This window comes from Dipodomys merriami, unplaced genomic scaffold, assembly GCF_024711535.1.
Source record: "Dipodomys merriami isolate MVZ:Mamm:240054 unplaced genomic scaffold, mDipMer1.0.p SCAF_10, whole genome shotgun sequence".
NCBI classification, from domain to species: Eukaryota; Metazoa; Chordata; class Mammalia; order Rodentia; family Heteromyidae; genus Dipodomys; species Dipodomys merriami.
The window spans coordinates 50,732,634-50,745,797 of record NW_027202271.1 but is presented as its reverse complement, the minus strand read 5'-3'; the positions used below and the strand labels follow the sequence as shown (position 1 = coordinate 50,745,797).

Sequence of the window (13,164 nt, the reverse complement as noted above, 5' to 3'; positions counted from 1 at the left end):
AACTGGAAGTGGTGTTGTAGCTCAAGTGGTAGAGCACTCGCCTGGAGCTGAAGAGCTGAGAGAAAGCTCTCAGGCCCAGAGTTGAAGCCCATGACCGACAAAACAACAACAACAACAACAAAAACCCATTCCACCTGCATGGTGGAACTGCTGAGCACACACACTGAGAAAGTGAAGATGAGCCAGGTACTGGGGGGAAACCCATATGGTCCTCATGGGATCCAGACTCCCACTGTGTGTCTGTGGGTGGGGGGAGATGTACACAGGAGCCAGGATACCTTTGTCCATGTGGCCTCCCAGCTTGCCAGGCCTATCTCCTGCCCGGCCTGGGAAATAGCTAGTGTTCCTTTAAGATCCAGGTCACTTCCTTTAAACTTCCTGAAACCTGCAGGCATGTTTTTGGTCGCAACTTTTCAAACTGTATTCAAGTTTCATGCCTACCTTCATGGCTGATCAACAAGGCTCTTCAGCACACAGTATACATCATAGCAGGTTGTATTTTCTAGTGATCGCCACCATATTAATGCTCATCCTGTTGTCTTCTAGAATTTTTACCACTCAAGACATGAGATCTGCATACCTCCTCTTTGATCCTGTCTCTACCAATACACAGACAATGTATAATGGATTTACGTCACAGAAATAACTGTCTACCTTGGAATCCACTCACCATGTCAAGAGGAAGCCCAGGTCATCCATGTTCTACCCATACAGCCTGGACATCTGGCTGAGTGCTCAGCTACAGCCAGCACTGCCTTTCCAGCTCTGAGTCCGCTGCCTGGACATGGGTTCTGCCTGGACAAGATTCTCCAGACCCTTATTGGCACTGGTGCTCAATGGATAAGAAGAAGGTGCTCTGCTCATCCCTGCCCAGCTGCAGATCCACAAGTAAAATCAATGACTGTTGTTTCAAGTTGCACATCTTGGAGTTGTTTGTTATGCAACAATAGATAACTGGGATATTCCTCATTTTTGACTCTCTAGGCCCTGGCAGAGGGCCTGGAATATACAGAGATTTGAAACCTGTGTGCATAAGGCTTGATACCTTTACGCTACAGGGGAGGGAAGTGAAGGAAGGGGATTTTGTTGTTCCTTTGTAGGCAGCTAGATGGGCAAGGAACTCGGGCCCTGTCCTTCTTTTCTCCTCTCCTTCTGTATCACAGAGGCAGGATGCTTCCATGCAGACTTGGGTCTGATGCTAACTCCTCAATTAAAGATTGGAGCTTGGTGAAGTCAGCTGTGCTTTGAACAAAGACAATTGCTTAAGGTTGGCATCGGAACAAAGGTGTGGGTGTTGAGAGGAACCTTGACTGTGGGCAATTTACCCATCCATGCCCAGGCACAGAAATGGCTACTGCTGTGCCATTTTGAAGGCAGGTGTTACAATGTGAAATCATTTAGGTTTGACAGAGATGGGGCTGGTGCAGCTTGACATGAAGCAGCAGCTGGCCAGTCAGTCCTGTGAGGAGGTGGGCTGGTGACTTTCTTACACTCTTTGCTGTTTAGCCTGGCATCCCTGACACCCTGTTCTGAGTTTTCCTCTGATTTGCCAAGGAGAACCTGGGGCTATATCTCCCAGAAGCTACTTCTCCATGGGGTTCCAAGCTAAGAGTATAGAATGAGGAGCTCTTAAGTGAAATGAGGAAGGTGGAAAGGGACAGGTAATTCTATGCCCAGGTAGTTGAATAGGCAGACATGAGCTTTGAAGCAACTTCAGGTAAGCATTTGTGAATCACCTACGCTGCAGTCTGACACTCTGTGAGATCCAGGTAATGGCCAGGCAGACTCTTGGGGCCCCCCACTTTTGTGCTTCGGATTGAGGTACCTAGAAAAGGCTTTCCTGGTTGTTTTTGCGACCAGCCTTTCCTACATTAAACATGTCATGCTTGGAAGGCAGAGTGGGAAGTATTTTGTTTTGTTTTTGTTTTCCCATGATTACAATGGAAAGAAGTGATAAGCAGTTATAGTCACAGAACGTATTTAAAAAGAAAACTTGGGGTTCATGGATGGGTAGAAGTGAACAGACAGTAGCTCAAGTGAAAGCGGAACTGATTAACAACCCAGGAAACATGACAGAGGGTTTGCACTAACATGAGGCCTCTCAAAGCATCCCAGGTCTGCTCACACACTTGATCTGTCCCCTTCTCTCCACGGGTTCTCCCACAGTTCCCCCTCCCACTCAGCTGTTCCATTTATTTTCCCTACAACCACCCCAGCCTGTAATAATCCCAACAACTGCCTTAGAGAACTGGATTGAGGAATATATATCCCAACTGGCTTTTATGCTTAGTTCCTCCAATGCCATAGAAACTTTCTTTTTTATCTCCCTGCAAGACAGTGACACCTCTCCCAGAATTCCTGGATGTTTCTCCATAGATATATTCATTTAATTCTTTTCTTCCTTCAGTATTACTGCACATTCATTAGCTATTTGATGCATGAATGGATGAATGAATGAATGAATGAATGGCTCCAACTAAAAGTAGAATAGTCATATACCTAAGACACAAAACACAGTGAGTTACACGTGGTGTAACTCTTCTTTAGGAGACATGGATGCCTTGACATTTCTGCAAGTAATGTATATCAGCCCTGGTTAACAAACTCTAGCTTGCAATTCATCATTCCTATAATGTTTGCAAGTGGGAGACCATAGATTTACAGTTCTCCAGGATGTTTCAAAGATTTTTTTTTCTTTTGGTCAGTTGTGGGGCTTGAACTCAGGGCCTGGACTCTGTCCCTGAGCACTTTTGCTCAAGGCTAGTGCTCTACCACTTGGAGCACAGTGCCACTTCCGGTTTTTTGTTAGTTAACTGGAGGTAAGACCCTCACAGACTTTCTTTCCTCAGATCTCAGCCTTCTGAGTAGCTAGGATTATAGGTGTGAGCCACTGGAGCCTGGCTGTTTCAAAGATTTTTAAATCTCTCCATGTCATAAATGAATAAGTAGTGTCAAATTCATAATAGATACTCTATATGATTTTCAGCAATTTAACATAAATATATGTGGTTAAAAGAAAATACAGGAACAAAATAATACCATTAAGATTTCATATCCTTTAAAAGATATGACAATGTGACGCTCATCTTTGGCACATATTAATGGCAACACAAAATGTGCTTTATTTCTGAAAAACCTCAAATTTTCCTTTTTTTAATTTAAATGCAGGGTATTGAATGTAGGGCCTCCCACTTGGTAGGCAAGCCATGTGCCACTTGAGCTATGCCCCCTAGCCCAGACAATTTCATTTAGACTGGTGAGACTCTTCAGATTAAATTTCTTCCTGTGGGAAGTAGCAATAGGTCACAATAGGATTTGGTTCCTCAGTTGTACAATGATATCCCCCTCTCCTCTTTAAGTTGTTCTGCTTATGTAAAAGAATGTGTGTGAGTCATATGAAAAGTATTGGTTTAAGAGAACTTTTCGAGTCAGTTCAGTATACCTTTGTACTGGTCATCTTGACTTCATAACAAAAATATTTTGATTAATTTTTTTCTTTCTAAACCCCCCCCCCAAAAAAAACAAAAGCAATTTGAAGGTGCTTATATAAAGTCCTTAGTCTTGCAGCTTTACACTGGACTTATAAGGCTGCCGGAACTTCCTGTGCGAAGTGGCTCTTCATAGGTTTCTTACAACTTTACTTCCTTGGAGCCATCAAGGAGACTAGCTCCAGTCTCTGAGATGGATCTTACGTACCATGACATAACCATACTAGTGACATCTCATTACATTTGCTACATTCTGTTATGATGAATGTCATATTCTATTGGTTACAAACAAGGACAAAGTCCTACTGACATTCAAGGGGAAAAGTGGGGGGAACTCCACGAGGAGTCCAAGACATGCTGTTAATATCATTTACTACCTTAAAGCAGCTCACTTTTTAAAGTAATTATTTTCTTAAAATCTCTGATGTCACAATCATAGGTAAAAAATAAATATCATCTTCTATAAGCAGAAGGTAATGGAATAATGAGCACCAAACAATGTTCTGAAATAAAAGCTGAAGTAAAAAATAAGAAAAATCAAGGATTTGCATTTCTATGGATTTACATATAGGGAATCGCTTAATGCTCCTAACAACCCATGGTAAGTAGTCTTATTCTCATGATTACATATGTGGATAGAGAAGATCCAGAAAGCTGGTATTAGCCCAACACTACTTTCCTCCTAAGTCCTTGTATCAAGATTGAAACCCAATACATCTGGGTGTAAATGAGAGGATGCACTGACCTTAGCTAAGCTCATGGATAGGACATCCTTAGCCCCAAGGGATAGTAGCATCTGTGGGCACAGATGCAGGGAGCTGGGTCCACGCAATGGGAGATAGCCAGAGGTCCTCTTCTATCTGCTGCATCTAGGACATTGCTTTACAACTTCTCCTTTCCCTCTTGCTCAACACCAACTTTCTCTACAAAGAGGAAGTTCTGTTCTACCAGCCTGCAAACCTATCTTAAACTAAAACAACTCTCTCTTGATCCAACTTCTCTCTCCCTTTCTCTCCCTTCCTTGACAGTAAAAATTTCCTTGGAAAGGCTGATTCTTGTTTGTTGCTTTCATATTTTCTCTTGAACATATTTTCATAATACTTCCAAGCCTGCTTCGCTGTCGAAAAGGCTCATTCACACCTCTCTCAACCCTTCCACAGGATTCAGGTTTGGTCTTGATCTTATAGCCCCAAACAGCAACATAAGTCAGTCTATCACTCCCCCTCCCCACCTCTCTGCTGCTTTCTTCCAGGTATCTGGATTTTCTTTGTAGCTCCCTCCTTGTGGCTCCACAGACACTTTTGCAGGCTCCTCTTTGCCCTCCATATGTATAACCCTGGTATGCCCCAGGGCTCAAGCTTTGGACCTCTTCTTTTCTCTATTTGCAGTCACTCCTTTGGAGATCTCACCCAAATATATATCTCTTACCCATCTTTTTCCTCAAATTCCAGACTCCTCTATACTATCCAACATCACCACTGGAAATCCTCAGATTTAATATGTCTCCAATGAGACCCATGCAATATACAACTCCTTTCTTCCAATTGCCCAGATGAATACCATGTGGCAGGCAAACAACCTGTGACTCTCTCTTACATTGCTTATTCAGTCTGTCTGGAATTTTTTTTTGTCGGTCATGGGGCTTGAACTCTGGACTTGGGTGTTGTCCCTGTGCTCTTCAGCTCAAGGTGAGCACTCTACCGCTTGAACCACAGCACTACTTTGGGTTTTCTAACAGTTTATTGGAGATAAGAGTCTCATAGACTTTCCTGCCCGTGCTGGCTTTGAACCGTGATCCTCAGATCTCAGCCTCCTGGGTTGTTAGGATTACAGGCGTGAGCCACCAGTGTCTGGCTGTCTACAATTTCTAACGTTTCCAACCGTTTCTAACCTTTCTCACCCTCTTTTCTGCTACATGCTTGGCCAATACCCTATCATTACTTTCTTGACTTCTTAAAAGAAATCTAGTTTGCCAGCTCTCATGCTTCTGCTCAAAACCTTTTAAGGTCTCTCCTTGACACTCAGAGAATAGCTAAATTTCTCCAGTAACTGCTAGGCCTGGGTCATTTGGTTTCCACTGCCTTGCTGATATAATTTTTCACCATTTTTTATGTTTCTCAGTAACTGAAGTTATACCAAGCATGGCATGAATATACTAAACATATTTCTGCCACAAGGCTTTTGCATTTTCTTTCTCTGGAAGAGGTACCCACCTTGGCCAACTTTTATGAAATGCAAGCCCCTCTCAACACTTTCTGTTTTCCTTTTCTTCTCTTCAGCATTCACATTACATTTAGTTTGTGCTTGAAATTCCAGCAGGCAAGGATTTTTGTGGTCGTTTTTATTCATTACTGAGTTTGCAGTGCTAAAAGCAAAACTTGGCACAGAGTGGCAATGCAACAAGCATTCACTGAGTAAATTGCTGTCACCAAGCTATCATGTAACTGCAGTTACTTTGTTATAACTGTAATGATGGGGGCTTCCCCACATTCCACAGGATTCATCCCAAATAATTCAAATAGCATCCAAGATTTTACTAGCCTTATTCATTAAAAGGTAAACTCTGACATATGCTCATAATTTCAAAATGGGATCTACAATAGACATACAATTAAAAATGAAAAGATATTGAAATACAATCCAACTATATAAGAAGATAAGGAACCTCAATGAAAATACTGTTGATTAATAGAGGATGGAAGAACAGAGGAAGAGAAAACAATTGAGAACACTCCTTTGAGCAAATGGTAATACATGTATGTCTGAAATAACACAATGGAACCTCCTGGTGAAATCAACACATGCTAAAAAGAAAATTAATAATGACTGAGTGCCAGTGGCTCAACCCTGTAATCATAAATTACTCAGGAGCCTGAGATCTGAGGATTATGATTCAAAGCCAGTCTGGCCAGGAAAGCCTGTGAAGCTCTTATCTCCAATAAATTACTTCCCAAGCCAGAATTAGAACTCTGGCTCAAGTGACAGAGAGCTAGCCTTGAGCAAAAGAAGCTCAAAGACAGTACTCAGGCCCTGAGTTCAAGTCCCAAGACCAGCGTGTGTGCGCGCGAGCACACACAGACACAGACACAGACACAGAATAATGAATGACAACAAAGCAAAACAGGGCTTGATAGCAAGTAGATACCATAGGGTGGAGTAAAGCTATTGAATATGAGGATGAATAGGGTCTATGTAGTTTATTTGTATTATGACAACAGAACAATACAGCCTGTTGAAATTGATTTAAGGATGAATGGGATAAAGGAGAATATAGAGGAGGTAAGAGTTGAATGGGATATATTGTTTACATGTGTGGCAACATCACAATGAAATCTCCCTTGTACAACATGTAGATAAAAAAAAAAGAAAATAAAAAGTGCTAGTAAATCGCTGAAAAATATGAAGGAAGGAATTATTTTAAATAATTTCAATAAACAAAGGAGAAAATCATTTGGACTTAATGATATTTTATTTGAAAACTTTGCTGTGAATTGCTTTCCCTGGGCTAATATCAAACCTGACTTAGAGAATATTAAGTTGCAAAGCATACCCTTGCTGACTAATGAAGCTGGGCCAAAGGTTTCCAGAAAGATTAAATTGGACGATGCCCTCAGCTTTATCATGAATAAAAGATTCTCTTAATTGTGTGTCTTAAAATGCAGTGTTAAAAGAGACAAGGACTTTCTGGCCTTCAAGAGAACTATGGAGCCTATCTTTATCCATTTGGAAATGCAACCTGTTTGTGGAACGTATTTTCTGTAATTGTGACACATAGCTAATGAAGCTACCAATAATTCATAAAATACTCTTAGTGCCAATCAGTCCAAATAGATTTCTGGGGTTGTCTTGTTTTTCCCTCCCCCTTTCTCCCTAGAACCAAGTTCTTTGTTTTACAGCCTATAAAATGTTAAAGAAACTTCTGGAAGCAGAGATAGCCACTAAATCTGTGGCCATTCTCCTGCAGCTGTTTTTTTTTTTTTTTTTTTTTTTTGATTTTATTTTATTTTATTTATTTTTTTTTTTTAAATTGTATTTTATTTTATTTGAGAACATACTGTACAAAGGGGCTACAATTACATGGGCAGGATAATGGATACATTTCTTACCAAGCATTGCAGCCTCCTCCTTTGTTTACCCTTCACTTCCCTTCCCCGCCTCCCCCCTCCCCCCACCCAATTTTACCCCCCTCCCCCCACCCAATTATACCCCCCTCCCCCCCCCACACCGGCATTGTAAAGCTGGTTTTGACATGACATTTTGTACTTCTCATTGTTCCTGCAGCTGTTTATATAAACAACTTGATTTAAATAAGAGTGCTTCTAATGGTTTCCAAATCTAATAACATAGCATAAATACAGATTTGTTGTTGTTGTTGTTGATCTACAAAGTGAAACTTTATGTTAAGTCTTTGAGGCAGAGAAAAATTTATTTATCTGTTATTTCCTGTTGCTTCCTAAGCTGCAGAAATTACAAAAGGCTTCTTCCTACTGAGATGGCCAAACTAGCAAGCCAAGCTGGGAGTCAGATTGTGCCATGCCTTGTTGATTTGTAGGCTGTGGGCACGAAGGTAAGATGGGAGCCACGCTACATGAGAGGTCACTTGGCGGAAAAAGGTTCCAGCAGATGAAAACACATGTGGATCTTGTACAGGTGACTATGAGAGAGGGTAAAGGAGCCATAGAAAACTTGATGCTCAAAGAAGAGATTAATTGGAAAGACAGAAATACTTATGAAAGTACTGGTTTGTGTGTTTGAACTCAGTGCCTGGATGCTGTCCCTGAGCTTTTTCACTCAAGCCTAGTGCTCTACCACTTGAGTCATACCTTCATATCCAGCTTTTGAGTGGTTAACTAGAAATAAGAGTCCCACAGACTTTTCAGCCTGGGTTGGCTTTGAACCACCATCCTCCTATCTCAGCCTCTTCAGTAGCTATTATTAAAGGTATGAGTCATCGGCTCATTTTTGATGTATTGCTATGTGGTAACATTGCTATTTTTCCAATTACTATTTTTTCTAAAACATATTAAATGCAATACCTACTAATTTTTAAAAAAATTATAATAAATACAATAATCTAATATGCAACCTGAATTATCCAAGCAGTCCCTTATCACACAATGGTCCACGCTGTCATGTGTGGTATGATGGTAGGGCAAGGACTTTGCCACCTGTTGGGTTTCTAGTAGTCTGATCATGCAGTTCAGATGATAGTTCAGGATTCACAATAGAAGGTCTGGATGCTTTTTAGTAATGTGTATTATTTGGAAAAATAATTTGAATGAGTAATGCAAGGAATGAATTTGAAGAGATTTAAATAGAGGAAACCCTAGAAAAGGAAAACAGAGTTTGGAAGCTTAAAAATCTTTCATTAATTGGACAATTCATCTATTTTGATGGGAAGTTCAATTCTGACAAATCAGAATAAACTTTTTTTTCCTTTTCTTTTTCTTTTTTTGGTCTGCCATTGTGACTCCAACTAACTCAGTACCTGATACTTTCACTCATTGCCTAGTACTCTACCAATTGCCTCTAACTCCCAGAATAAACTTTCATTATTTCAATCACATGGCTGCTCTGAGCTTTCATTTCTTCATATAAAATTTCTGCCACTTAGGAGAAGGAATAAAGGACAAAGAAATAGTTCTAAGGGATATGCATATTAATGTGCTATTAGTATGAAGATAGTAGGTAGGTAGGTAGTTTATACCTATAATCCCAGTTACATGAAGATTGGGAAGCTATGGTTTGAGGCCAGACAGGACAAAAAGATAGTGAATCCCAGCTCAAAAAAATAAGTCAGGAATGACAGCACATGTTTATAAATCCAGGCATGAGCTGGGCATAAATAGGAACATTGTAGTCTAACATTGGCCTAAACCAAAAGCAAGAGTCTACATTAAAATAATAATAACAAAAAGTAAAAAGGACTGGAGCCATGGCTCAAGTGGTAGAATACTTGCATCACAAGTTCAAAGCTTTGATTTCAAATGTCAGTGCCACCATAAAAAGAGGCAGAAGAGGAGGAGGAGGAGAAGTAGAAAAGACAGTACACAATGCCTCAATACAAACTTAAAGACTAAGATGTATCAAAGCTCTGTTAATAAGACATAAGAAAAGAGTTTCTAGGATCCCCCGAAAGTAGAAAAAGATATTCAATTTTTAAATTTTTTTTCTCCAGGATAATTCACACTGAAAGTCTTTTGAGCAAGCAGACTACATTCTGCTGAAATGAGAAGTTGTTCACGTAAGGTAACAAGTATCTAGCCACTTTCCAATTCTGCTGGAGTCATTCCAGAAGAACACTGCTTCTGTATCATCAAGGTTACAATGTCTGGAAATATTCCATTTATCTGAATTAAACAAGTGTGAACATACAAATTCCTCTAGTATTTCATGCAATGCATGAACTGCTCATCTGCATTGTCCAAACAAGATGTTGCCCATCTGACTTCAAAGGTCTATCCCTCTACATTAAGGAGCAGAAGCAAACATCTGTACTGCCAATATGCTTTTCTTATTGATTATGAAAAACTCCTGAAGCTTTGCCAAGTTTAGAGCAGATCTGACAAGAATTACACCATTTACTTCACAGCATCGACTTCCACAAACTCCCATTTTCTCTGAGCACACAATAAACCCATTTTAGATTCCTATCCAAGTCCTGGTTGAGCCTTGTATTTACTTAGTTTTTCCTTAAGAGTCTCCATGCAGATAGAGAGAATGTGGTCTATTTACATGGTGGAACTGAGGAACAAAATTGTGTCATTTGCCAGGGGGGGAAAAATGGATGGAACCAGAGAACATCAAATTCTGGAAGATTCTCAAAAAAAATCTTATTTTCTCTCATATACAGAATATGTGGACATATGTATTTATATATATTTTAAAAGATGTTTTATCACATATACAATAGGAGAACTATTTGGGAAGAGGACAGAGATACATAGGAGGAGAGGGAGGTAAGAGCTATGTGAACAAAGTTATTTCCACATACGGAAATAACATCATGAAATCAATTTTCTGTACAATTAATATATACATTATAAGTAAAACTTAGGCGTGAGTAGCTCACACATGTATTCCTAGCTATTTGGGAAGTTGAGATTGCTAGAATCCAAGTTCAAGGCTTAGGCAGAGAAGTTCATAATATCTTTCTCAATGAAAATCTGGATGTGGTGGTATGGACCTGTTATGCAGGCTGCACAGGAAGCACAACATATAGGTGGGTCAGGTCTAGGCAGGAAATGAGATCTATCAAAAATTACCAGAACCAAGTAGGGCTGGAGATGTGGCTCCATGGTTAGAGCATCTCCTAGCAAGTGCAAGGACTGGAATTCCAAAATAACAAATAACCTTCCTTACTCAGTGAAGGCATGGAAGAGAAAGAAAGCAAATCCATCCCTGGTAAAGTAAATTGAGGTAGGAAGCTGATACAATCTAAATGTCGCTGAAAACTGGAACCAATAGCTAGGTGCAAGTGGCTCACGCCTATAATCTTAGCTGAGATCTCAGGCTTGTAATTTGAAGCCAGCCTGGGCAGGAAAGTCCATGAGACTCTTATCTCCAATAAACCACCAAAAAGCTGGAAGTGGAGCTGTGGCTTAAGTGGTAAAACACTAATCTTAAGCACAAAAGCTCAGGGATAGAGCCTAGGCTCTGAGGTTAAGCACCAAAAAAATAAAAATAAAACAAAGTTTACACAAACAAACAAAAACAACCGGAATCATTGTAAGTTTTATCTGTTTGGGCTCAACTAGCCAGCCAGTTTCTTTTAATAAACAAGGATGACAAGCTCATTATGCTTTCTGGAAATCAAGACACCTCCCAATAGGGAGTCACTACAGCTTATCCAATGTTTTCTTTAATATACGTGAACAGAATCTCTCATTCACATAGAGAAGAAGCAGATGTAGGAAGTCACGTAAATAATCACCCTTGAGACAATCCATTTAATTGGAATAGAATATTTTGATAGAATCATTTGGCATCAAAATGCTCTCCAAGGCAAATTATGCTTCCAAAGTCTAATTGCTGGAATTTCCCCCAATACTGAAGATTGGCAAACCCTGACTAAATGATGTGTTCTGGTAACACAATGTCTAACAGCCCAGTTTTAAATGAATGCTTGAGGTGCATAGATGAATGCCTATGGTTTCTTATCCAAGTCAACTACTTACCTCTTTCTCCATTTGTAATCCTTCTGCTCTAATATTTCTTTCAAATACTTCTCTCTTTTCAGTCTGGGGGTTAGATTTTCTGTACACAAGAATGTAGTCTATTCGACACTTGCCGTCTCTAAAGTAAAGTCCATTTGATTTGTTTCTTTCTCGAGCTGTCTGCAAACAAGAAGACAGGGATTCATTAAGCCAATCATTAACCTGAGCTTTTAGATAAGTCATATGAAAGAAATGTTCAAATGAACTGATGCTTTCACTGCTTTGTTAAAGTTGCATTACCATTCACAAAAAAATGTAGATAAGAAAAAACAAAAGAATGAGAAGTATTAGGTGAAATGGATAAACTACAAAACATCTGAACTAGCAAGTGTGGGCAAAGACGTGGGGCATTATATTTTTAAAGAGTATAACAAATTTGTACAATGAAATTGGGCACCAGTGGCTCACACCTGTAATCCTAGCTACTCTGGAGGCTGAGATCTGAGGATCATGGTTTAAAGCCAGCCCAGGCAGGAAAAGTCCATAAGAATCTTACCTCTAATAAACCACCAGAAAACTGGAAGTAGTGCTGTGGCTCAAGTGGTAGAGTGCTTGTCTTGAGCTAAAGAGCTGAGGAGTTCAAGCCCCATGACTGACCAAAAAAAAAAAAAAAAATTGTACATTGAGCACATCCCAGGGGATCTGCTAATTTGGGGAAACTGTTTGTCTTTCCCATTAAGAAGAATTAATAAGCTTCAAAAAAACTTGCACAAGTATCCCCACAGGAAAAAATAGGAATTCTCATGTTCTAGGGGTAAGAGTTAAAATTTGTGAATTTGCCAACTACTCAGGAGTTTGAGATCTGAAGACTGTGGTTTAAAGCCATCCTGGACAAGAAAGTTCTATGAAGACTCTTATCTGCAATTAACTACCAAAAAAGGTAGAAGTGGGGCTATGGCTCAAGTACAAGAGTGCTAGTCTTAAACAAAGAAGCTCAGAGACAGTGCCTAGATTCAAGCCCTAGAATCAGCACCAAATGAAAAAAAAAGTCATGAACTCTAGGAAATCTACTAGTATTGTCTTATAAAACTGAATGTTTGGGTAACATAACCCTAGAGAAAGTCTTGGTAAAGCAACCAAGAATCATGGATATGAATATTCATAGCAACATTTTTTATAATAGAAGTGTTAAAATTTTGAATCATGTAAGATGTCTATGGACAGACAATAAATGAATAAACTGAACATGAGCATACAGTTGAATATCATATAGCAGTGAACACTAATAAGATGTATTCTTAATGGCAAAAATCAAGAACTCTAATAACAACAGATGCTGGAGGGGATGCGGACAGAAGGGAACCTTATTTCATTGTTGGTGGGAGTGTAAACTTGTTCAATCACTTCGGAAAGTAGTATGGAGGTTCCTCAAAAGACTCCACATAGAGCTCCCCTATGACCCAGCAATCCCACTTTTGGGCATTTACGCAAATGTTTACAAACAAGACCACACTAAAGCT

General features: G+C 39.8%; 1 protein-coding gene across 4 annotated transcripts in view; it reads right to left on the bottom strand.

Annotated features, from left to right (window-relative positions):
- Positions 1-13,164, bottom strand: part of Ano4 (anoctamin 4) — a 329,923-nt gene that overhangs the window by 139,564 nt on the left and 177,195 nt on the right. For all 4 annotated transcript variants that reach the window (XM_069991146.1, XM_069991120.1, XM_069991129.1 and 1 more), the window contains one exon: positions 11,666-11,824. In XM_069991146.1, coding sequence (XP_069847247.1) covers positions 11,666-11,824 — 159 coding nt within the window. The remainder of the gene's footprint in view (positions 1-11,665; positions 11,825-13,164) is intronic.